A 26,639-nucleotide genomic window follows, 5' to 3' on the forward strand; every position below is an offset into this window, starting at 1 on the left:
AATTCAAACGTCAAGCAGCCACAGAAAAATTGACACCACATAATTTAACGCATTATCATTTCGTATGACATGATTTTCCACAAGATGACATTTTTCGAAGGGACAACAACTTAAGGGGGATAGAATGATTACAAAGTCTGAACTTTGATTGCTAAGCAAAACAAATGAAACACAACTTCTAAATAAAGCTTTAAAGAAACGGACAAAGACAGAGTGTCCTTAGATGCCACAGCTGCAAGAGATTTTAGCTGAAAAGAAAGTAAGAGAAACATTGTGTGATAAAGAAAATCTCTGTAAAACAAATTCCTAGTGCAATTAACTAACTTGAGTGCAATTAATGTTAAAGAATCTATGTTACCGGTTAAGGATCAATTCAATTATTATATAATCAAAAGTAAGGAGAAGAAACAGCTTAAAGAGCTGTTGGTTTTGCTAAGGAAACTAAACGTCTTGAAGGACAATAAAAACAACAATAACAATAACAGCAGCAACAGAAACAGCAACACTACAACGTCATGATACGTGGTAGTCGTAATTTAATATCGCCATCGCTTGCCTCCCAAGAAGACTTAGAAAAGGCCCAACACCATAACCACCATGTCATAGACCATGCCGGTGACAATGATACCAGTTTCGAAATCGATGAGCCCGACGATGAAGAAGTTGACCAAGACATTGAACATCGAGGCAGTGTGAACACTAGCAAAAGAGGAGACTTCAAAGAAGACCTCGATTCCGACGAGGAAGACGATGAAATATCTGACAATAAAACTGATGGGTTAAGTACTCCCACAAATGAAGCCAAAACACCCAATAGACATACAACAACAACAACAGGGAGTTCGGTAAGGAAAAAATGTCTAACAACCACCACCACGGCCATAATACAAAATGAAAGGCCAACAACAATGGGGGCGGCGGGGGAAGACATTGATGTCATCATTAACAGCAACAGCAATGACACCACAACTGAAATGCCTCAATGCAGTAATGCAGCATTTTGTGCCTCCATACAAGATGATATATCCAATGAAGATCTATCGGATGCCTCTTGTGACTCATATACCTTTTCTTCCACACCCACCACAGCCGATGTAGCCGATGTCTCGGCGGCAGCAGCACTAAATCGTTTTAGTCACAACAGCAGCAGTGGGGGCAGTAGAGGAAGCGGTAGTGGCAGTAGCACCCATAAAGCGCCTCCCCAAAATCATCATCATCAAAATTTACCCGCTTACCTAGGCCATATAGCTGCCAATGCTGCCGATGATAATATCTCAGGTTCCTTGGCCACAACAACAACCGAAATTGATTTAGACAATACCGCGAATACCCCCTCAATAAGTCCCAATCTGGGAGCAAACCGTTCCACTGGCCGAGGAAGTGTGGGTCATGGCAGTTCTGGAGTTGCACACCCCTCCGCCTCCACCTCCACGTCTCAAGCACAAACGTCCTCCAGCAATCATCATCCTGCCACTCATCGTAGAGTTAACTCAACGGTATTGAATATACCCACCATGCTTCTAACCCATCCTAGTGCAGCTCTGCAGGAGAGTGTACCCATACGTGGTTCCACCTCATTAGATTTGCCCACTACCAGTGGCGGTAATCGTCGCAATCATCAGCGTTCGTTATCAGCAGCTTCGCATCGTTCCGTCATTTCACAGCATTCAGTGCACACGGCCAATACCACACTATCGATTGTAGAACCAAAAAGTCGCATATGGAGCTCCTTGAGTTGGATATGTGTTCGTTTTCAGGTGATTATATCAAAGTTTACTATTGTAGTGTCGATATTTGTAATAATAGTGCCATCCTCCATAGAATGGGGGCATTCACACCTTGTTACACCTCAAAGTATGCAATGAAATTTTGCACACACTGAAAAAAAAAGATTAGCTAACTTAATTTAAAGATGATCAATTTTCCAACTTTTTAAGGAAATATTCCCTTTGGTGAAAACTATTTTCCTTTATATTATTGAATTTTTATTTTAAATGGTAGGTTACACAAGACAAAAATCTAAAGTGAAGGTCAAAATATTGTTGAAAGTTTGGAAATTGACTTTGGGATAAGGCAAAAGTGTACCATAGTAAAAGACGCAAAATAGCCTTCATAGAGGTTAAGATGCTAAGTTTAAAAATAGAATTTTTCAGAAAATAATACCTCTGAAGTACCCCCAGTTCCTTAATGGAATGTTCATGGGCAAATTTGCGTTTCAAGTACAATAAAAATCAATCACCGATCAAAATTTGAAGCGCATGGTCATGTCCCTTAGTAAATAGATATAACCTTTATTTTAAAGTGTTGGTTCTTTGGTTCGTTTTCGTTGCTTAAATCTTACGAATAATGAAAGATTTTAAATTTACGGTCAACTTTTTTCAGTTCACTTCTTCATACTTCTTATTGAGATTGCAAATTGTCCACATCGGTTCAGGTTTGGATATAGCCCCTCTATAAAGTGGTCCATCGGTTTGACTCCTTGAAACCCGAGAAGCCTCAATAGTAATCCAGTTTGGCTGAAATGTTGCACATAGTTCATTATGAATTCCAATAAACGTGCCAAGTATGGTCCATATCGGTGTATAACCTGATATAACTGCCATATAAACCCATCTCCCGATTTGACATCTTGAGCACCTGTAAGCCGCAATTGTTATTCGATTTGGCATGTGATAGCATGTGTTGGGCATGTGGGGAAGATGATGAGACGTTGGAGTATTTCCCGGCTTTCGCGGTTAACAGACTTAGGAGACACACAATATCAGAAATGAACCAACTTAGGGGCGGAAAATATTGGGTTGCCCAAAAAGTAATTGCGGATTTTTCATATAGTCGGCGTTGACAAATTTTTTCACAGCTTGTGACTGTAATTGCATTCTTTCTTCTGTCAGTTATCAGCTGTTACTTTTAGCTTGCTTTAGAAAAAACGTGTAAAAAAGTATATTTGATTAAAGTTCATTCTAAGTTTTATTAAAAATGCATTTACTTTCTTTTGTAAAATTACTTTTTGGGCAACCCAATAATTAGGGATCTTGTTAATAGCACAGAATTCCTGTCTTAGATATTCTTTTTTGACGTTACATTTTAGTATTATTGGGGCATACAACAAGCCGATTACTGGCTTTGGTGTATGTCATAGTGCCATAGGGCGCCCTCTTTTCAACCTAGCCTAACTTTTCGATTTGGCTGAAATTTTGCATACCATAGGGCGCCCTCTTTTCAACATAGCCAAACTATTCGATTTGGCTGAAATTTTGCATGCCGTCTTCTTTCCCAACAGCCTTGCGGCCAAAAGCGGTCTATGACCTGATATAGCTCTCGAATAGCCTTCTACGGCCCGTAGAAGTTACGATATTTGTCTGACTTGGCAGAAATTTGGTACATAAATTACAATGTAAGCATTTCAAAATTATGTGGCCTAATCTAGACTTAAAGATGTCTACCGCTTTGCCGGTGCTGGCTTGAACAGACGTGTCCGTCATTTTGTTCGTAATGACAGGTCACTGTCTGATCGGATAACATGCTGACAGACTGAAGGATGTCAGTAACGATTTTTGCCGAAGCTGTGAGGACGTGTGTCCCGCACTGGCAGTCGGAAGGAGTTCCACTTTAGGTTCTCATTTCTATGAGAACTTGTCTGATTTAGCGGATGTGAACATTCGCAAAATGGTGGGCTTTTGGATGGTTCAACGGTAGGAACTAGAAGGCATCCTCTCTTGTCAGAGGGTGGCAATGCTGGCTTGCTTGGCTGTGTTTAGAACTGTTTCGACAGATGCACTACAGGTATTGCTTGAAGCGCCGTCGTTTGATTTACTCGTGAGTTCCATGGCCGTTCTGTATAGTGGGAAAAAGTGCGTTAGTGCTTCTGAGATTGCAGATGGGGATGTTAGGCGGCTCAAGGCACTCCTTTTGGAGCGTCTTGATGATAGGTGGAAAACTAGATGGACGAACAGTGACAATGGTCGGGTTATCTACGAATTTATTCGTGACGTGACGTTCGTACGAGACCGCCCGGTCTTTGGCTTTGGCTTAAGTCTGGGCTTCATACTGACGGGACATGGTCCCTTTAATGCATTTTTGCATCAGAGGAATTAGTCCGCGACTAATCTGTACGACTGTGGGAGATCTGAGAACTGTAGGCATGCACTGACGGAATGTCCGTACTATGCAGACATTAAAGATTTAGGCGCGATGGGGATTAGCGAGGTGGTATGGAATTTCAGTAGACGAGATGACTGTTGTAAGGCTATCCACCTTTTCCGGGGAAGTATTTCTTAGGAAACGGACAAGACTTAGTGTAGGGATGAATACACGCTAGTTATCCATAACGAGGTGTTGCTGCACTGGCGCGACCGACCTGCCTTGCCCATGTTGATGCAGCGGCGTTGGTTCCCGTAGCTTTAGTGGTTGGGTTCAGTCATCCGTGAGGTTGATTGCGAGTCCCATGCTTAAGCAGATATGTGTGGCGTAGCCCGTGAAGGCTGCCGTGTCCTGTTTGTGTATATCGTCCTGTTGTATGTTGTTTTAGTGCATACTTTTATATGCTGGCTTATGATCGGCTTAGGGCGATTCATTTCTTCCAGGTGACCATTCCGGAACTGTTTGGGGTTCAACTGGCAGTAGTCTTTCAAGGCTACGAAGTCTGACCGGAGACTTTAATCTGGTACCACGGGTGTCAGGAGGCCCTGGAACATCGGTTCTAGCTTGGCAATGGTGAGGCCCCAGTAGGGAGCAACGTGGTGGCTGTGGTTTGTACCCAAATTGCGGGTAGAGCATAAGTTTTCAACCGGATCCCGTAATTCATATATCGGAAAGAGTTTTAGGTAGTGCTCCGCTCCTAGCCAAGGAGGTGAACACGTCCAAATACGTGGGATCAAATTGGTACTCATGTGTGGGTTACCACAGGTGGGGGCGTTGGTAGGCGCATTTTATTCACCCCTGGGACTTGGGCCTCGCAGTTTTGGACCGTGATAGCAGGTATCTGCGTTAAACACGACATTCGTGTACTTGTGGTATCACAATGGACGAAACCGTTTAGGTGTGGCCAACTGCCACAAAACTATCCGTCAGTCTATAAGTCTGGTTTTACCCGCATTGAGTTTTCTGAAAAGTATACTGAGGGTATGTTCGTCGAAAAATGTATTACACTTTCCTAAGTTTCTAATATCCCAGCTTCTACACGCATTAAGCTTTCAAAAAAAAAAATGCACCACTTATGAACTCATGGATCGGCATGGATGTCTAAGGGACGAACAAAACTTAATAAATGAGCCTTATATGGGTTGCAAATGCAAATGGAAATTTTGCCCATAAACATTCCACTAAGGAACAGGGGCAAACTTCTCACATATCAATGAGTGCAGTCCGATTCAAGTTTAAGCTCAATGAGGCTACCGTAGCGCAGAGGTTAGCATGTCCGCCTATGACGCTGAACGCCTGTGTTCGAATCCTGGCGAGATCATCAGGAATAATTTTCAGCGGTGGTTTTCCCCTCCTAATGCTGGTAACATTTGTGAGGTACTATGCCATGTAAAACTTCTCTCCAAAGAGGTGTCGCACTGCGGCACGCCGTTCGGACTCGGCTATAAAAAGGAGGTCCCTTATCATTGAGCCTTATATGGGTTGAAACCTGTAAATCGGGAAATTGAAGATATTCAAATACGGCCAATCTGCAACGCTTTGCTGGTATCCAATACAACTCATTGTACCAAATTTCAACGAAATCGATTAAAAAATGCTGGAGGCCACCATAGCGCAGAGGCTAGCATGTCCGCATATGGCGCTGAACGGCTGGGTTCGAATCCTAGCGGGAACATCAGCGGTGGTTATCCCCTCCTTATGCTGGCGACATTTGTGAGGTACTTTGCCATGTAAAAACTTCGCCCTAAAGAGGTGTCGCTGAATCGAACAGCACTCATTGATATGTGAGAAGTTTGCCCCAGTACCCCAATGGAATATTCATGGACAAATTTGCATTTTGCAATAGCAAATGCGACTTTTAAGGGGCTATGACCCTAAATCATGAGTTTAGGGAATATAGCAGCTATATCCAAACATAAACCGATGTGGACGGTACTCGGTTTGGAATCGGAGTCGAGCCCAATTTTTGTCTCCGGATTCGGATTCGAGCCAAAATTGTTCATAAAAATATTTTTTTGGTTTATTTTGAAATATCTCCAAATTTTTAATTTACGAAAATTCACTGCTATTCTGCTGTATAACAGAAAAACACTTTGCATAACGCTCCTTAAGAGTTGTTCAATTCCTTTCCTATGACATTCAGTCAATACTTTACAAAAATTATTTAAATTAGTGTCATTCTCATGTTCGTGGTTGTATTGCGTAAACATTACGTGCTTATGGGTTATTAGTGCGTATACGTCATATTAATAATGAATGTTTGCATTGCTTATACGTTGTGTCATTTTACCTCATTAAAGCAAACACAAACTGGCAGATTTGTTTGTTGACAAAAGTGCGAAATATGCGAAAATTGCAACGTTTATCCTCATAATGTGTAGAGCCAACAATTTGACTCTCACATTCTTGAATTTCTAACTGAACTTAATTAACCCACAAGTTTGAGAAATTTTTTGGTTGCCTCTTTGGCAACACTGCTTGAATTTTGTGTAAGAAACTACACCTTTTTCTGTTGCTGCTGTTGTTGTTGGGTACAAATTACGTAGTAATAACTTATAAGTGCGTATACGTTTCGTTAATTATGTATGTGCGTATGTTTATTCTAGTGCTGTTGCGTATACATTGTGTGTTTTTGTACTTTATTTAGACCAAAAAAGGACTTGTGAAGGTGAAGGAAATGTGCGGTTTGGTTGATAGAATGAACGGTCATTGCTCTTCTAATTGACAAGTAATGCAACTTTTTTTCACTATTACAAAAATACACAGCAATACTATAACCTCTAATATAATTGCGCTCTTTATTTGGTATTAACACCACTCTTGGGTATTAAAATGTCTTTTCATATACATACACACATACATACATACATATACATATCACGTAGTAATAGATCATTAGTGTGTATGCGTTACATTAATTATGCATGGTCATATTGCGTATACGTTGATGTGATTTCATTTTATCTCAACAATGAAGATGTGCGGAATAAGACAAAATGAGAGTCAGTAAAATTGAAAGGAAATCTAAATTGGACATTATATGTCCATACCATATCAAATACCATGGTTTACCATATCATTTAAGTGGTGGTTAGGGAAAAAAATTACTTTTTGTATTTATTATGTTTTCTTTGAATAGAGACTGGAGAAAATTAAGCACAAACCGTTTAATTTTTTTAATTTTCAAAAACTCCAGTTCTCAGAGATTGTTGGAGCGAAATCCCACACCCAAAAGATGTGCAAACCGGACATATTTCGAATCGGCGCCTTCTAGAGGCTCAAGTATTCAAATCTTAAGATCGGTTTGTATGCCAGCTATACTAGGTCATGAACCGATTTAGACTATACTTGGCACAGTTGTTGGAAGTCAAAACAGAACACCTTGTGCTAAATTTCAGCCAGATCGGATAAGAATTTCTCGCTGTAGAGGCTCAAAAAGTCAAGATCAGAGATCGGTTAATATGGCAGCTATATTAGGTTATGGACCGATTTAGACAATACTTAGCACGTATGTTGTAGGTCATAGGGGAAGTTGTTGTACAAATCTTTAGCCAAATCGGCTAATAATTGCGCCCTCTAGAGAGTCAAGAAGTCAAGATCCAAGATCGGTTTATATAGCAGCTATATAAGGTTATGGACCGATTTAGACAATACTTAGCACGTATGTTGTAGGTCATATGAGAAGTTGTTGTACAAATCTTTAGCCAAATCAGATGATAATTGCGCCCTCAAGAGGGCCAAGAAGTCAAGATCCATGGACGGTTTATATAGCAGTTATATAAGGTTATGAAACGATTTAGACAATACTTAGCACGTATTTTGTAGGAGAAGTCGTTGTACAAATCTTCAGCCAAATCGTATAATAATTGCGCCCTCTAGACTAGAGGGTCAAGAAGTCAAGATCCAAGATCGGATTTTCCAAACCGATATGAACCAGAGTTTTTGGAAGTCAAAACAAAACAGCTCATGCAAAATTTCAGCAAAATCGGATAAGGATTTCATCCTCTAGAGGATCAAGAAGTCAAGATCCGACATGGGTTTAAGTGGCAGCTATATCAAAATATAGACCGATATTACCCATTTACAATCCCAACCGACCCATATTAATAGGAACTATTTATGAAACATTTCAAGCGTCCAGCTTTTCTTCTAAGAAAATAGCGTGCCTTCTACAGACTGATAGATGGATAGGCTTAAATTGACTTAGAATATCAAGACTATCAAGAATATCTATACTTTGTTGGGTCTCAGGTCAATATTTCGATATGTTATAAATGGAATGACGAAATTAATATACGCCCCTCCAATGGTGGAGGGTTTAATTTGTTTACCCTACACCACAACTGTGGTACAGGGTAAACTGTTGTGCATTTGTTTGCAATGCAAACAAGGAGAAGAGCTAGACCCATTGATAAGTGTAACGATCAGCTTAGAATCACTTCCTGATTCGATTTAGCTATGTGCGTCTGTCTGTCTATGTATTCTTGTAATCAAGGTACAGATCGCATTTGTTATCCGATTTTCATGAAATTTTGCACCACAAGTCAGTTTTCTGGTCCAAGGACGAACGCTATTGATTTTGAACAAAATCGGTTTGGCAAATTTCAGCGAAATGGGGTAATAACTGCGCCTTAGACCTTGGGAATATTATCCGATCTGAACCGCATTCAATACAAAGGTCGAGGGTACTAACACAACGCACTGTGCCAAATTTCAACGAAATCGGGTAATCAATGCGGCTTCTATGAGACTTAGGCCTTAAATATAGAGATCGCTCTATATGGCAGCTATATCAAGATATTGTCCGATGTGTTCTCTATTTGGATATTGAGGGTAACAAAACAACTCCACTATGCCAAGTTTGGGTAATTAATATTAGTCAATGTGCCATTTATGGGCCCGAGATAAAATCGGGAAATAGGTATATATGGCAGCTAAATCCAAATATTGACCAATCTGAACAATATTCTGCACGAATGTTGATCCCACAAAACTCTAAGTGCCGAATTTCAAAAAAACCGGGTAATATTTACGGCATTTATGAGCTTGGGACCATGTATCTGGATCGGGTCGGGTTATATGGGGGCTATATTAAGATATAATCCGATGTAGCCCATCTTCTAACTTAACTTGCCTATGGACAAAAGGAGATGTGTGCAAAGTATCAGCACAATACGAGGGCTGCTTTGTAAGTTGCTGGCCTAAGCAACACCAAATGTTGCCAGATGCAATCTGACATTAAGTTTGACTTTTTCCAACATAATTGTACTCACTGATACTACCCGTGCTGTTATATGGCTCTGAAGCATGGGTACTTGTAAAAGCAGATGAGGCAGTGCTTGGAGTATTTGAGAGTAAGATTCTTCGTAAAATATATGGACCGGTTTACGTTAATGGAGAATATAGACGTCGTATGAACCACGAGCTGTATTAGCTGTACGATGACGATAGCATAGTTACACGCATCAAAATACAACGACTGCGTTAGCTAGGTCATGTTGTCAGTATGAATGAAGATGGAAAAATCAAGTGGTGGGAGACGATGGAAAAATCAATTGGTGGGAGACACTTTGAAACTTGACGAGAGGTGGGAGACGCTTTGAAACTTGGGAGACGATGGAAAAATCAAGTGGTGGGAGACACTTTGAAACTTGATGTCAGAGATTATAGAATGAGCGCAGAAGATCGAGGCGCTTGGAACGCTATTCTACGTTCGGCTAGTGGAACAAATGTTCTGTCATAGCCAATTAAAGAAGAAAAAGAGAAGAAGAAGTCCTACTCAGAACATCTTAACGTGCCACCATAATTTGTGTTGTTTTCGGTGATTTAAAAAAATTATTTTAACAAAAACTGGACAACTGGAAACGAATTCCCTGAAGGTCATCCAAAAACACCACTTTAACCATAGAATAGTGGTGCCATTCGTGAACTTGTAATACAACATCGCCATGTGACATGATATAGAGGCATCCTTGGGCATTTCTTCCACCATGAACAATGCATGAACACAAAATCCAAATTTACCCATGAATATTCCACAAAGGAACAGGGGCAAACTTCTCAAATATCATTGAGTGTTATCCGATTCAAGTTTAAGCTCATTTTTATAGCAGAGTTCGATCGACGTGCCGCAGGGCGATACCTCTTTGGGAAGAAGTTTTTCCATGACCTAGTACCTAACAAATGTTGCCAGCTTTAGAAGGGGATAAAAACCGCTGAAATTTTTTTTTTCTAATGTTCATGGTCAAATCCAACAAAAGTTGTTCATGGAAGAAGCAGTTCGAAGCAAATGGTCGCCTATTTCTTCGGCAAAACTGGTCATGGGGCGACTATTACGCTTGAGCAACGTAGGAGATCAATTCTAAGTGGTACATCACAATTTACGTGCCTGAAGTTTTGGGAGAAATTCGAAAAACTAAGAAGAGAATCCGAATCATTGTTCACCGTGACAGTGCGAGCTCTCACACATCGGCTCAAATCAGCGTCTTTTTGACCGGTAAATACGTTGAATTTATGGGTCATCCGCAGTACAGCCTTGACTTGGCACCCAATGACTTCTTTTTATTCCCGCACATTAAGATGAAAATGTATGATCAATGATTTTCGTCGCCAGAAAATGCGTTCAATAACCATGTTTTGAAGGTGTCTCAATCGGAGTGGGGTAAGTGCTTCGACAATTGGTTTGAGCTCAAGGAAAATGTATAAATGGGCAGAGTGATCCCTTTTCTGAAGCCTGGAAAGGGCCCGAGTTTGGGGGAGTCGTACAGACCGATCTCCCTCCTCTCACCAGTAGCAAAGACGTTTGAGGCATTATTCCTCCCCAGCCTCGTAGGAGAATTTTCATTCGCCGAGCATCAACATGGATTTCGAAGACTGCATAGCACAACAACAGCTTTGCATACCATCACCGCACACATTTGCCTTGGCATCAATCAGCCCAGAGCATGTGATAGGACGGTCCTTGTGGCACTAGACCTATCGAAGGCAATCGACACGGTCAGCCGTCTCTCCAGCCAGGCCTGAAACGCTGGGTCGCGAATTATCTGTGTGGTCGCCAGTAATTTGTGGAATTTAAGGATAAGAAGTCGAAGCACCGTAGAATGAAACAGGGAGTTCCCCAAGGTGGGGTGATATCTCCGGCACAGTTTATCCTCCTTTTCACCCCCTCCAGACGCCATAGAGATCGTTTCATATGCGGACGATTGTATGATCATGGCATCAGGCCCCCCACCCATTGTTGACATCTGCGATAGGTTGAACGTCTACCTCAACGAACTTGCCTCATATTTCGCTGCAAGAAATCTGAAAATATCTGCCACCAAATCTTCAGCCACATTGTGCACTACAAATACGCGTGAGGTGAATACTGAGCTGACTGTGATGGTCGATAGAGAAATGATTCCGATCATCAAGTGTCTCAAAATACTTGGCGTTACATTTGACAGCTTTTACACATTCTGCCCACATGACACAGCAATTTGCGATAAAGTCAAAGGCAGAAACAAGGTCCTCAAGCTACTTGCTGGCAGCACATGGGGTGCAGAAAAAGAAGCCTTGTTGACCACGTACAAAGCAATTGGCCGGTCTGTGGTAAGTTATGCAGCGCCAGTGTGATCTCGTCAACTTTGTGACACGCAGTGGAATAATATTCAGATCTGTCAGAATGCCGCTCTACGAATTGTGACGGGCTGTCTCCTCAGTTCTCATGTGGTGACAAAGATCCTACCAGTGCGAAGACATAACTACATGCTGTCCAAGCAATACCTTTTGGGCTGTTATCGCAGAGAACATCCAAATCATCATCTTGTGAATAGATATCCAACGCCCAGAAGCCTTAAGGTAGACCTACATGACTAGAGCGTGAGGTTCAGCGCTACAAAAGAGAACCTCTAGATCAAGCGGCATATCAAGCAGGTCTAGACAACATTCATGCCGATGCGGTAAATGGCTACCGGGTGAACGTAGTCCTTGGAGAACGACCGCCTCCCATTGCACCTGATGAAATTGACCTGCCCCGGCAAACCAGAGTAGTTCTGGCTCAATTACGTTCCGGCAGATGCAGCCGCCTCAACTCCTACAGAGCAAGGATTGATGCCGACGTGCAAGATGTATGTCCCGATTGTAATGTAAAATGCAAATTTGCCCATGAACATTCCACTTAGGAACAGGGGCAAACTTCTCACATATCAATGAGTGCTGTCCGATTCCAGTTCCAGGGACCTCCTCTTTATAGCCGAGTCCGAACGGCGTGCCGCAGTGCGAAACCTCTTTGGGGTGGAGTTTAGTACACTACCTTACAAATGTCGCCAGCATTAGAAGGGGAAAACCACCGCCTACCTGACCACCTTTTTTTTCTCCTTGATGTTCTCGCCAAGATTTGAACTGAGGCTTTCAGCGTCATAGGCAGACATGCTAACCTCTGCGCTATGGTAAAGGAAAAGAATAAATGCTGAAAATTATTTGATTTTCTATGACGAGCTGTAATAAAACGATTGTTTTCTTTTTTTTTTTTTTTTTATTTTTTTTTTATTTTTGTTATATGGCACCATGTCTCATTTGTCGTTTACTACAATCAATGCATTTCTATGTGTGTGACAATCACATTTTCTTGAGAACTAAGAACACTTCTCCATTGTAGTGCATTGTTGTAAATCACTGGCTCCTTGGGTTAATAGTATTGACCTTCGTATTAATTTGTGCAAGGCAAATTGTGATTTTATGGTTTTTTAAGTGATTAATAGAAGATGTGACATAACAGGGTCACATTACGTTAAATGTTACTGCATTTAAGCCATACTACATGTTGTAACAGACTTTGTGGATGTTATGTTCCAACAGACAGAACTAACCAAATAATGTTAAAGCGACCCCTGTTTTTGGACATTTCCCAAAATGATAAGGTCAAAGATTTCAATTTATGTGGCACCTGCATGTAGCACCAACTCAAATACACCATTAGAGTACAATTTGAGGCAAAATGTTACTAAATATTATTGTTATTATTATCATCATTATTAGTTGCCGAGTATTTCTAGTTTTACAAACAACAACCTTGTATCCATTTGCTCCATCTCCTGTTTACTTATTGCCTTATTAGGCAAATTATAGGCATTGCGACGCCTCAAGAACATAAAGAACTTTTCCCCACTAGTTTCTGTATGTCTGTTTTCCAAAGAAAATTCCACATTTGAATTGTATCCAACACAAATGGCAACAACGGCGAATTTGCATAGCCCAAAATATTCCATATGCACCACTTCACCTGCAGTCATATAAAGAAATTATATAAATGTTTGGCATTTTCTGATAACACCTTCTCTCTTAGTCATTTGTTGTTTTCCCTTGAATTACATGGCATGCATATGGAATTATTAGAGCCAGCCCCACGAAGCGACTAAATGTTGTAATTATTTAAATGACATTTCAGTTATAGCTGTAGCTTGGGTTAGCTTTAATTCTAGCCAAAAAAAACTATTAAAGAAATTTTTAATGTTAACTTATTTTATATTAAATAATAATAATATAACAAGAAAATTTAATATAACGCTAAAAAATTTTGAATCTTGAGAATTTTTAAGTAAAGTATTTTTTATTAGTGTAGGTCGTGTGGGATTGTAAATGGGCCAAATCGGTCCATGTTTTAATATTACTTTACTTTAATTGGCTATGACAGAATATTTCTTCCACTAGCCGAACGTAGAATAGCGTTCCAAGCGTCTCGATCTTCTGCGCTCATTCTAAAATCTCTGACACCAAGTTTCGAGGTGTCTCCCACAACTTGATCTTTCCATCGGGCTTTTGGTCTTCCCGGTTTGCGTGTACCACCGTGTTTGCCTTCAAAAGACTTCATTGCTGGAGCTTCTTCATCCATTCTGACAACATGACCTAGCCAACGCAGCCGTTGTATTTCGATGCGTGTAACTATGCTATCGTCGTCATACAGCTCATATAGCTCGTGGTTCATACGTCGCCTATATTCTCCGTTAACGCTAACTGGTCCATATATTTTACGAAGAATCTTTCTCTCAAATACTCCAAGCACTGCCTCATTTGCATTCACAAGTACCCATGCTTCAGAACCATATAACAGCACGGGTAGTATCAGTGTCTTGTAAAGTGTAGTCTTCGTCTGTCGAGAGGTGGCCTTGTTTCTAAACTGCTTACTTAGTCCAAAGTAGCATCAGTTTGCCAGTATTATTCTTCGCTTAATCTCAAAACTGGTGTCATTCGTTTCGGTTACGGCGGTGCCGAGGTAGATAAAGTTACTGACTATCTCAAAGTTGTGGTTCCCAACTTTCTCCATGTTCTTTATCTGCTCGGTTGTACAAGGCTTTTTGGGAGTGGAGACCATCCATTTCGTCTTATCTCCATTTACCGCCATACCCATTTTCACTGACTCTCTTTCGATTCTTTCAAAGGCTGCAGTTACTACTTCCGGTGACCGACCTATGATATCGATATGTTTTAATATAGCTGTCATATATACCGATCTTGGGTCTTGACTTCTGGAGCCTCTAGAGAGCGCAATTCTCGTCAGATTTTGCACGTAGTGCTTTGGTGTCACTTCCAACAACTGTGTTTAGTATGATAGAAATCGGTTCATAATCTGGTATAGCTGTCATATAAACCAATCTGGAATCTTGACTTCTTGAGCCTCTAGAGGGCGCAATTCTCATCCGATTTTGCAGAAATTTTGTACAACGGCACATGACCTTCAACATACGTGTCTAATACGGTCCGAATCGATCAATAGCTTGATACAGCTCTCATATAAGCCGATCTCCCGATTTTGCTTCTTGAGCCCCTACACGACGCAATTCTTATCCGAATGAACTGTAATATTACACAATGACTTCTACAATGTTCAGCATTCATTTATGGTCCGAATCGGACCATAACTTGTTTTTTAAATAATTTTTATTACGACTGAGTTACACTCATCTAGTAGATTTAAAATAACGTATAGATATATAATATAAACTAGAAAATTTAGCCTAGTTCGAATTCATATTGTGGAAAGAGTTCAGTAACTACATCCTATTGGGTTGCCTAAAAAGTAATTGCGGATTTTTTAAAAGAAAGTAAATGCATTTTTTAAAACTTAGAATGAACTTTAATCAAATAAAGGGTGATTTTTTTGAGGTTAGGATTTTCATGCATTAGTATTTGACAGATCACGTGGGATTTCAGACATGGTGTCAAAGAGAAAGATGCTCAGTATGCTTTGACATTTCATCATGAATAGACTTACTAACGAGCAACGCTTGCAAATCATTGAATTTTATTACCAAAATCAGTGTTCGGTTCGAAATGTGTTCATTCACCGTAACGTTGCGTCCAACAGCATCTTTGAAAAAATACGGTCCAATGATTCCACCAGCGTACAAACCACACCAAACAGTGCATTTTTCGGGATGCATGGGCAGTTCTTGAACGGCTTCTGGTTGCTCTTCACTCCAAATGCGGCAATTTTGCTTATTTACGTAGCCATTCAACCAGAAATGAGCCTCATCGCTGAACAAAATTTGTCAAAATTTGAACACATTTCGAACCGAACACTGATTTTGGTAATAAAATTCAATGATTTGCAAGCGTTGCTCGTTAGTAAGTCTATTCATGATGAAATGTCAAAGCATACTGAGCATCTTTCTCTTTGACACCATGTCTGAAATCCCACGTGATCTGTCAAATACTAATGCATGAAAATCCTAACCTCAAAAAAATCACCCTTTATATAATTGCCATTTTGTTCAATAACCTTTTGCCATCTTCCTGGCAAATTTAGTATTCCACGCTCATAGAACTTCTGGCCTTTATCTGCAAAAAACTGAACCAAGTGCGATTTTATAGCCTCATCATTGCCGAAAGTTTTGCCATTTAAGGAGTTCTGCAAATATCGAAATAAATGGTAGCCTGATGGTGCAAGGTCAGGGCTATATGGTGGATGCATCAAAAGTTCCCAGCCAAGCTCACTCAGTTTTTGGCGAGTGACCAAAGATGTGTGCGGTCTAGCGTTGTCCTGGTGGAATATGACACCTTTACGATTGACCAATTCTGGTCGCTTCTCCTTGATGGCTGTATTCAATTTGTCCAATTGTTGACAGTAAACATCCGAATTAATCGTTTAGTTCCTTGGAAGCAGCTCAAAATATACCACACCCATCCAATCCCACCAAATAGACAGCATAACCTTCTTTTGGTGGATATCAGCCTTTGAAGTGGTTTGAGCTGGTTCACCATGCTTGGACCATGATCGTTTTCGACTAACGTTATTGTAAACAATCCATTTTTCATCTCCAGTTATGATTCGTTTTAAAAACGGATCGAATTCATTGCGTTTAAGGTGCATATCACAAGCGTTGATTCGGTTTGTTAAATGAATTTCTTTCAATACATGTGGGCTCCATATTAAAATTGACGCCAAACAAACAAATGTAAACAAAATTTCGCGCACTTTTTTTTTCTAAAGCAAGCTAAAAGTAACAGAAGAATGCAATTACAGAGTCACAAGCCGTTGAAAAAATTTGTCAACGCCGACTATATTACTACTATATTACCGACAATTACTTTTTGGGCAACCCAATAGTTTCTCCTCGGATTTTTGGCCTCTTAAGGGACTAGATCCATTGGTATAGTTCTTTGGAGTCTTCTGGTAACTGGATAGTGGTTTAATGGTGTAAGTCAGAGTTAACGTGACTCTGTAGTTTGTTCGCATGTTTCAGGGCGTAGATGGATATTTCTTTCGATATTGTCTTCACCCCTAAGTCTCTGAGTTGGTCGGTGTTTCGTATGGTACAAAGTATTAAATTTTGAGTTTTTTTCATCTTTTCTAAATACTTCATTCTTGGCAGCGCAACCCCAAAGCTGTATTCCATAGTACCATTAGTTATGGTACGAAGTATTAAATTTTGAGTTTTCTGGATCTTTTCTACTTCATTCTTGGCAGCGCAACCCCAAAAGCTGTATTCCGTAGGTCCATATTGGTTTCATCATTTGATTATACAAAAGAAGTTTATTTTGAATCGATAATCTATTGTCTACTAGCATCCAGAACAACTCTGAGAATTTTATTTTTATATCCTTTTTTTTTTTCTTCATGGGTCTAGGGTCATTCCCAAATATTTGTCTGTGTTTGCGAGTGGTATTACTTTACCATTCAGATTGAATGGTAAGTAACGAGGCTCCTTGTTTGTGAACAGTATGTGGATTGACTTGTTTTCGCAATCCCATGGCAGCCAGTTGTACGTACCGGATTGACCCGATGGAGTTCTCCATCGGCAAGGTCTGCCGCCTCAGTGTACAACACACTGCTACAACAACAACTTATTTTCGTTTAGATTCATTCTCCATTTGTTTATCCAAAATAAAATATTTGACAGAACTGCTTGAAGTTTATTTGTAGCTTTAGTTTCAGTATTGGTGGTCCTAAGAATTGCAGTGTCATCGACAAGTGTTGCAATTGTTGCATCAGGGGGCTTTGGGATATCTTGGTGTAAAGAAGGTATAAAATAGGACCTAGATCACTTCCCTGAGGTACTCCACCCTGTATTGGTTTCAATTTTGAATACTTATTTTCTATTTTTATTTACGATTTTTAGTTTGTGTGTGTATGAAAAAACTATGCTAAAAATCTGCAAACAAAAATTTAAAAAAAATGCCTTATATGAGGAAAATACTTGGAAAAAGAGGGTTTTCTTTATAGCGAACAGTAATTAAATATACAACAAGTAAAAGCGTGCTAAGTTCGGCCGGCCCGAATCTTATATACTCTCCACCAAGGATCGCATTTGTCAAGTTCTTTGAATGACTTTTTCAATATATTTATGAGCTACTTCACGTTAGTGACCGATACTTGTCATGGCTGTTAGGTTAGGTTAGGTTTAAGTGGCAGTCTGTCATCAGACTCACTTAGACGTTTTTGTCCATTGTGATACCACAGGATTAGAAGAAGGAAGATGCCTCCTCCTGTTGTAGCATGCAGATCACTTTAAAAAGCCCAATAATTTGCGAATGTCATGGCTGTTAGAAGTCTTAGAAAAATACCAACTTCAAAATTTCATGCAAATTGGGTAAAAATTGCGCCATCGGTTTATACGGCAGCTATATCAGCTTATCAACCGATTTGGACCATATTTGTCACAGTCCTTAGTGGAATGTTAATGGGCAAAATTTGCATTTTGTCATATAAACCGATCTTGGGTAATGACTTTTTGAGCCTCTAGAGGGCGCACTTGGTGTTTTGGTATCACTTTCAACAACTGTGCATATGGTGTATGGCTCAAATCCGTTCATAATCTGATATATTGGGTTGCCCAAAAAGTAATTGCGGATTTTTTAAAAGAAAGTAAATGCATTTTTAATAAAACTTAGAATGAACTTTAGTCAAATATACTTTTTTTACACTTTTTTTCTAAAGCAAGCTAAAAGTAACAGCTGATAACTGACAGAAGAAAGAATGCAATCACAGAGTCACAAGCTGAAAAATCCTATATGAAAAATCCGCAATTACTTTTTGGGCAACCCAATATTTGTGTAAAATTTCAAGCGCCTAGCTTTACTTTTTCGAAAGTTGGATTGCTTTCGACAGACAGACAGACGGACATGGCCAGATCGACTTAAAATGCCATGAAGATCAAGAAAATATTTACTTTATGGGGTCTTAGACACATATTTCAAGGTGTTACAAACAGAATGAAGAAATAGGTATCCCACCATCCTATGGTGGAGGGTATAAAAATAGTTTGGTCACCCCACACGTGCTTTGTGATTTTAAATTTTTTTGAAAATAACAAATATCAAATTTCGCAGACTATTGTTGAAGTTAAACTAGTTTTCATTTATGGTTACTATTTTTCACGGGGTTTCTCGTTATTCTTAATGTTATCCTTGGTAGTGGTTTTTCACATGTTTTCCCACATCTCGTTATTTCCTTGAGTTTGAAGTTTTCGTTGTTTCATGATGAGTATGGGAAATTAATTTTTAAATAAAAGGAATTTTAGCATAGTACTCTTACTTGTATTTAATCTTTGTACGAAACCATCCCTGGGACCTTTCATAATTCATGAGATGAGAACTCGTTTGTATAGTTAGTTCACTGGGTAAACTTAACACTTTTGTTTATGAGCACAAATCACGTTTTGTGTTATCCTCCCCTTCCTCTCAACGACAAAGTTCCACACTCACAAATGTGTTAGAAAATGCCTACAGTATTCGCATTGAATGCCGACAAAATAATTTAAATTATATTTATTTTTCACAAGTTCAAGCCCCAGTGATGATAATGCTAATAGTCGTCACTCATTCGACTGACTCGTCACACCATCATATTAAATGATTGTTCCCTTGGCCTCCTGCATACCATGTGTTTCATGCTCCAATAACAGTAGACCGACCTGTGGTATGTTTGTATGAAATAATGGGAATGCTGTTCTATATTTAGAATAATCCAAAAAAAGAGACAATTTCGTTTTGTTTTTGTGTGACTACCCGAGAGACTGCTATGATGCGGTGTGATATGATCATTTTATGTGGGTGTATGGAGAAGACCGACCTTTAATATAGTATCGGGCTTTGTGGCCAGTCCCATCATCGTCATCAGCAGCCAACACCGCGCCTATCTATCCATATACAAACACGATTATAATCATAAACTTTGCATGTGAGTTTCGTTGAGAATAGAGGCATAAAGGAAGGAATAGAGTAGCCGCAACCTGGCGATGTAGGGAAATAAGCCGGCGATTCGGTTTTGTGAGAATTCAAATGTTGTAGAAAATTTGTTTGACTTTTATGAAAAATGTTCTTAAACTTTAGAGGGTTCGCCCTTTTGAGTAGCACAAAATGAAATACCTAATTTTCAAATGGTTTCAAGTTTAAAATTTTTTGAAAATACCGGATTCAGCCGTTTTTTTTTTTCATCTAGACAGAATGAACTAACAAACATACAATAAATCTAAGAAAAAAACACAATACTTTAAATATTGTACAAGATTTTGTTAGAAATGGATTACGTTAACAAAATCCGTTATAAATAGGATATTTGGAAATTTCAATTGCTGTAATATATATATATCAGTTGCTGTAAAATATATGTTATAGTTACGTTGCGAACGTTCAGCCAATACCCAAGAAAAGTGAGGCAAACAACCCTGCGAATTATCGACCAATTGCGATATGCTCCGCTCTCTTCAAGGTCATGGAGAGCATGGTTAATTACCATCTTGTGAGGTATTTAGAGTCTAATGGCCTTCTAAGCGACCAACAGTATGGGTTCCGCAGAAATCGCTCAACGGGCGACCTCATGGCACTTCTGTCGGAACGTTGGAGTCGCTCAATCCACCAGTTTGGTGAGAGTAAGGTTGTGGCTCTGGATATCTCCAAGGCATTTGATAGGGTCTGGCATGGTGCACTACTATCAAAGCTTGTCGCATTTGGTGTCGGTAATGGCTTCGTTCGATTTATTTCGAGCTTACTCAGAGATCGCACTATTCGAGTCGTTATAGATGGGTTCTCATCCAATGACCACAAATTGACCGCAGGTGTACCCCACGGCTCTGTTCTTTCTCCTTCTCTTTTTCTTATTTTCATCAACGATCTGTTGGGTCAGACATCGAATCCGATCTACTCATTTGCGGATGACAGTAATCTCTCAGAAGCTCTTGATGTTCTGGGCATGAAAATACAAAGTCCAAAGATGTCCGTTGGGCTAAACATGTATTTGCAGTGTAGAAAGAAGCATTCAAGTGTTTAGGCTTCCTTAAACGGTGTAAGAATTACTTCACTCCGTCTGATCTTCTTAACATCTACACTACTTAATAAGACCGAAAAATGGAATAGAACTCACATATATGTGCTGGAGCTTCAAAATAATCCCTGGAGCTACTGGAGTACAACTCACATGTATTGGCTTGAGCTACAAAATCATCCCTGGAGCTACTGGACCGTGTACAGAGGAGAGCGATGACGTCTATTGCCTCCCTTCATCATCGTCGCAATCTGGGTTGTTTGGCCCTGTTCTATCGGTACTTTCATGGTGTGTGTTCGTGTGATATTCGTCTTCTTATTCGTGATGTAAGGATATATGTCAGGGTTACTAGACATTCCAGGAACTCACACCCGTTTGTAATTGATTGGCCAACGGACCGCAAATGCATTATAGAGAGAATTTTTATTTCGCCCGAACCGTTCGTATGTGGAATCGGAATTCTGGCTAATGTTTTTCCCACCCACTTTTACACCCAAAGATTGAAGACAAATGTCAATAAGCACTACATATTCATGTAGTCATACCGTTTGCAACACATCGAAATATCAATTTCCGACCCTATAAAGTATATATATTTCGGATCGTCGTAAAATTCTACGACGATGTCCGTGCGTCTGGCCGTCCGTCTGCTGTAATCACTCTAGAGTCTTCAAAATTGAGATATTGAATGAAATTTAGCACAGATACGTCTTTTTGATGCACGCTGGGCCAAATCGGACCATATTTAGATATATCTGCTATATAGACCGATTTTCCGATAAAGGGTCTAATACCCATAAAAACTTTATTTTTCATCCGATTTTGCTGAAATTTTTAACAGTGAGTAGTTTTAGACCTCCCGACATATGATCCGAATATGGTTCAGATCGGACAATATTTAAATATAGCTGCCATATAGACCGATCTCCAAATAAAGGGTCTGACGCCCATAAAAGCATTATTTTTAAACAGATTTCGCTGAAATTTGAAACAGTGGGTTATTTTAGGCTTTCCGGTTCTGATTGGACTATATTTAGATATAGCTGCCATATAGACCGATGTTCCAATAAAGGGCCACATCCGACCAAATATGGTTCAGATCCGACTATATTTAGATATAGCCCCCATATATACCGATCAGCCGATTTAAGGTCTTAGGCCCGTTAAAGCCACCTTTGTTATCCGATTTCGCTGAAATTTGGAACAGTGAGTTGCGTTAGGCCCCTTGACATTATAGTTTTATTTGCCCTAGATCGGTCCGGGCGTGCTTGTTAAATTTTGTCCAGATCGGTTGCCCAGATTTGGATAAAGCTGCCATATATATCGATCTCTCGATTTATGGGCCCATAAAGGGCGCATTTATTGTCCGATGTCGCCGAAATTTGGGATAGCGAGTTGTGTTAGGCTACACCCGAGGTGGTGGGTATCCAATGTACGGCCCGGCCGAACTTAACGCCTTTTTACTTGTTTATAGTTACGTAATAAAAGATTTTGGAATAATTTTTTTATATAAAAAAGAATCCGGAAAATGTATTTTTTAGAAAAAATTGTCTTTTTCACAAATATCTTTATTTTTTTCAAATATTTTTGTTTATTTTTATTTTTTTAATTTTTACAACATTTTTTGTAATTCATTTACATTTTGATTTTTTAATTTATATATAAATATTTTTAAAATTTTTGTTTGTTTTTTATGATTTTTGTGAAATTAATTTGTTTTTTTATAAAAAATATTTTTTTTAATCTTTATTTTTTAAAAAATTTTAATCAATTTTGGCATTTAATTTTAATTTTGTTAAATTTTTGTTTTTTTTTTTTTAATTTTTAAACATATTTTTTGCTTTAATTCTTATATATATTTTTTTTTTGATTATTTAACATATATTTTAATTTTTGTAACTTTTTTTAATTAAAAAAAATAATTAAAAATTTTAAAAAACTGTTTTTTTTTGTTTTGACTTTGCATTTTTAAGAAAATGTTTTCAATTTTGTTAGCGCTAAGAGCATTATCCGTTTCTCGGTTTTACTTACCTATCTCATCATACCATGACATTGGTATCCATGTAGTAGGTATCACCATACAATGGGAGAGTGTCACATACAATGATGATAAAGCGCAAAGAACAAGAAATGAATGAATGAAAGAGGCAATGGATCATGTTGCAATATGCAAAGCTAATACAATAAGATTAGCATATTTGATGACCAGTTCCATTGTGTCGATCCACTTGAATATATCCAGGGAAATGTTTAAGCTTAAACCAGTATAAATATAGCGGATAATGATGGTGGTATTTGAAAAGGACTTTAAGCCCTTTCAACTTAATAATAATTATTGATGTTTTATATACAGAATTAATTAAAATTTTTTATTTACATACATTCTCTTTGCAGAGTTCTGGAATAGGAGCGCCTAGTGTGCACCATGCTATGGTTGTGATATTTTTAGAATTTTTTGCATGGGGTCTACTGACGATGCCCGTAATATCGGTAAGTTCGTCAAGGGATGTTTTAATGAATTTTTCTTTATTATTTTTTTCTACCATTTCAACCTTTTTTTAGGTCTTAAATCAAACGTTTCCCGAGCACACATTCCTTATGAACGGTCTAGTCATGGGCATTAAGGGTATATTATCATTCCTAAGCGCACCCCTAATTGGTGCTCTGTCAGATATATGGGGTCGCAAGTTTTTTCTACTCATAACAGTATTCTTTACGTGTGCTCCCATACCTCTGATGACAATAAATACCTGGTGGTTTTTTGCAATGATCTCAATAAGTGGCATATTCGCGGTAACATTTTCTGTGGTATTCGCCTATGTGGCCGATGTAACAACGGTGGAGGAGCGTTCAAAAGCCTATGGCTTAGTCTCAGCAACATTTGCCGCCAGTTTGGTAAGTTCCTAGGTTAAGTTAGAAATATTAATAAGGCCAGGCCCAATTTACAATTGTGTAGCGAAATAGAGTACAAGGACTATGGAAGTCTAGGAGATCTAGGAGTGATTTAGTCTGAACCTGAGGCTGTTGTTTATATACAAGTCTGAAAGCGATTATAGAGCAGAGAAATTAGCAAATGCATCCTTGCTCCAGGCAAGCCGATAGTGACCAATTCCAAGGCAGTCAACATAAGTGAGTTCACAAGTCAGCAATTCTCCGATAGAACACAAACTGAGTCTCGTCAGCCTACAAAGGATAGGGAATTTTGCATTTGGAGTGATGGGCAAACATCTTTGGGACTCGGATAGAAGTTTGTCGATATTTCGAGCCGAAAGAGTGCCCAAATCGTACAGACACTGTTGGTGACCTATGACCTATGTGCTATTCTGTTAGACTTTTATATCCAACCTGAAGAGTTGACCGTTAGGATAATTGGTTTTAAATAATTGGCGAATTGAGTAGAGTATGCCTTATAGAGATAATTTTTTTTCCGCCTTCCATTCAGCAATATAAAACATCTTTTCAAAGAGGTGGCACTCAGCTCTGCACGGGTTGAAACTCTGAGCTCCGATTTGTGACGATTTGATGAACACCATCGTCATCACGAGAAGCTCAGCTGGGAGTTACAAAGTAGCTGCAATTGTAGTCACGGATAATCAGCGATATCGAGTGGAGAGTCTCAACGAGAGGCCGGGCGACATCGGCTCTTACTTAAATGATGAGTGCCTGTGGTACCCAATATGATAAGGCGGGTTATTGGCGCCTTAAAATTGTCAATGGCCGTAACGTTCTCGCGGTGATCGATCCTATCGTTCCGGCTCATAGGACCTATGCTGCTACAATAACAACAACAACAAATATGTCCGAACTCGCCTATAAAAAAGGAGGTGCCTTATTGTTGACAAGAATCTGGCGGCACATATCGGAATGAGAGAGATCTCCCGATACTTAATGGAATACTTGTTTGAAATTTTACATTAATATATATAGTTATCGATTCATACGGCACCCTTATTCTCTATCAACGTATATTGCTCCATTCAATATCCGACAACGTGTAATATAATATGTCTATTCGCCTTCTTTTCCAGTAAAATTTACAGGAGAGTAAGTACATCCTTTACTCTCTTTTGCTATTTATGTAAATTAGACAGATGGTTTTCAAAAAACAGCTGTTAGATGCTTCAAATTTCTGCTGGGGCAAACCCTTCAGTAGAAATTTACAAACTCTCAACATTTTGCTCGTTCTCACGCACTCTCCCCCTCTTCTGCTGGCAAATAAAGTTCGCAAACAACTTCCAGTAACAAATTGTGCAAATTTGCTCAAATTTTCGAGTACGCGAATGACTTCCAGTAACAATTTCTACAAATTTGCACAAATTTTTGAATACGTGAATGACTTCAAGTAACAATTTGTGCAAATTTGCTAATATTTTTGAGTACACTCATAATGACATGTTTTAAAGAGAACTCTTAAATTGGCAATGGTGAATAACCTTGGAACATTTTTCTAGTAATCTGTAATTCTAGAGTCCTGTAAAAGGCAATGAGAATAAAAAAACACTGTGATACTTTTGCGGTTTATTATTTTACAATGCTTGTTGAAGATAAAAGATAACACCAAGCAATAAATATACATATGTATGTGTGTGGTAAACTTTTGCTATTTATATTCAGCTGTTCATTCACAATAGCTCATATATAGCAAAGTGATTGAATTCTGGCAACTGTGTTTTGTAAGCATATGCATACCAATAGTTGATTTAGTCAAACTCGCCTAAGCAGAGACCATGCAAGCGTATTAACTGACCTATGGTAACACAGTTTACTAACAGTTTGTGTGAATACCTTTATAGCATAACCGAATGTTTAGTGCCACTCCTGCATAAAAAAATTCCTTAAATATAAATTTATTTTCTTCGCTAATAGTTTTTGTATAAGAATTAGTATAGAAATTATAGTGACGGACCTATTGTTACTATTTCAACAAAGGAGGCAGGAACAAATGAAAATAGGGCCAAACGTGTTAAACTTTCACTATTGTTAAAAGTCAATCACAATAAATGTTCACTTTATATATTTTTCTTTGTTTATTTGCTTTTTTTCGTTTCAGGTTATCTCTCCCGCTCTGGGAGCTGTACTAATGGAGAGATATAGCGATACACTTGTTGTGGCCTTAGCTACAGCAATTGCAGTATTAGATGTGTTCTTCATATTAGTTGCTGTGCCCGAAAGTCTGCCGGACAAAGTAAGACCTTCATCATGGGGAGCGCCCATCAACTGGGAACAAGCAGATCCATTTGCTGTAAGTGAATAAATAATAGGGCAGTTTGCTCTATACCCCCCCCCTCCCCCCCACGTCCCTGCAAAGAACAAAATGTGTGTAAACTAGAAATAGCAGAATAAACACATTTGTTGTTTACACTCATAAATAATAAGCTTTTGTTATAATTTTATCTAAAATCTTATAACTGCCATTTATCCATGCGTCTGCTGACGTATAATTACTTTTATATTATACCCATATGAATCATTATTAAAATTAATTTTTGGTTTTTGGTATTTGTGTGTATTTCTTTCTCATTCTCTCTCTCTCTTTCTTACCTAGGCTTTGCGTAAAGTTGGCACAGATCATACCGTTTTGATGCAATGTGTAACGGTGCTGTTATCCTACCTGCCCGAAGCTGGCCAGTATTCTTGCATATTTGTTTATTTAAAATTGAAAATGGGTTTTAATACCATGGAAGTGGCGATATTTATAGCTGTTGTTGGCATACTCAGCATTAGTGTACAAGTAACTCTGGGCTGTTTTATGAGGTAA

At 38.9% G+C, this 26,639-nt stretch overlaps 1 protein-coding gene across 1 annotated transcript; it reads left to right on the top strand.

Annotated features, from left to right (window-relative positions):
• Positions 1-502: 502 nt before the first annotated feature.
• Positions 503-26,639, top strand: LOC106090785 (uncharacterized). The gene is made up of 5 exons (XM_059361173.1): positions 503-1,757; positions 23,276-23,371; positions 23,444-23,776; positions 25,932-26,123; positions 26,427-26,639. Exons 1-5 carry the CDS (start codon positions 516-518, stop codon positions 26,637-26,639), a joined length of 2,076 nt encoding a protein of 691 aa, XP_059217156.1. The 5' UTR covers positions 503-515.

This window comes from Stomoxys calcitrans, chromosome 1, assembly GCF_963082655.1.
Source record: "Stomoxys calcitrans chromosome 1, idStoCalc2.1, whole genome shotgun sequence".
Lineage (NCBI taxonomy): Eukaryota > Metazoa > Arthropoda > Insecta > Diptera > Muscidae > Stomoxys > Stomoxys calcitrans.

Excerpts from the sequence above, each read along its gene's own strand:
- LOC106090785 (XM_059361173.1), top strand. The coding sequence starts at position 516 with ATGATACGTGGTAGTCGTAATTTAATATCGCCATCGCTTGCCTCCCAA. Across the intron at positions 23,777-25,931 it reads CAACATTTGCCGCCAGTTTG|GTTATCTCTCCCGCTCTGGG; the intron begins GTAAGTTCCTAG and ends TTTTCGTTTCAG. Across the intron at positions 26,124-26,426 it reads AACAAGCAGATCCATTTGCT|GCTTTGCGTAAAGTTGGCAC; the intron begins GTAAGTGAATAA and ends TTTCTTACCTAG.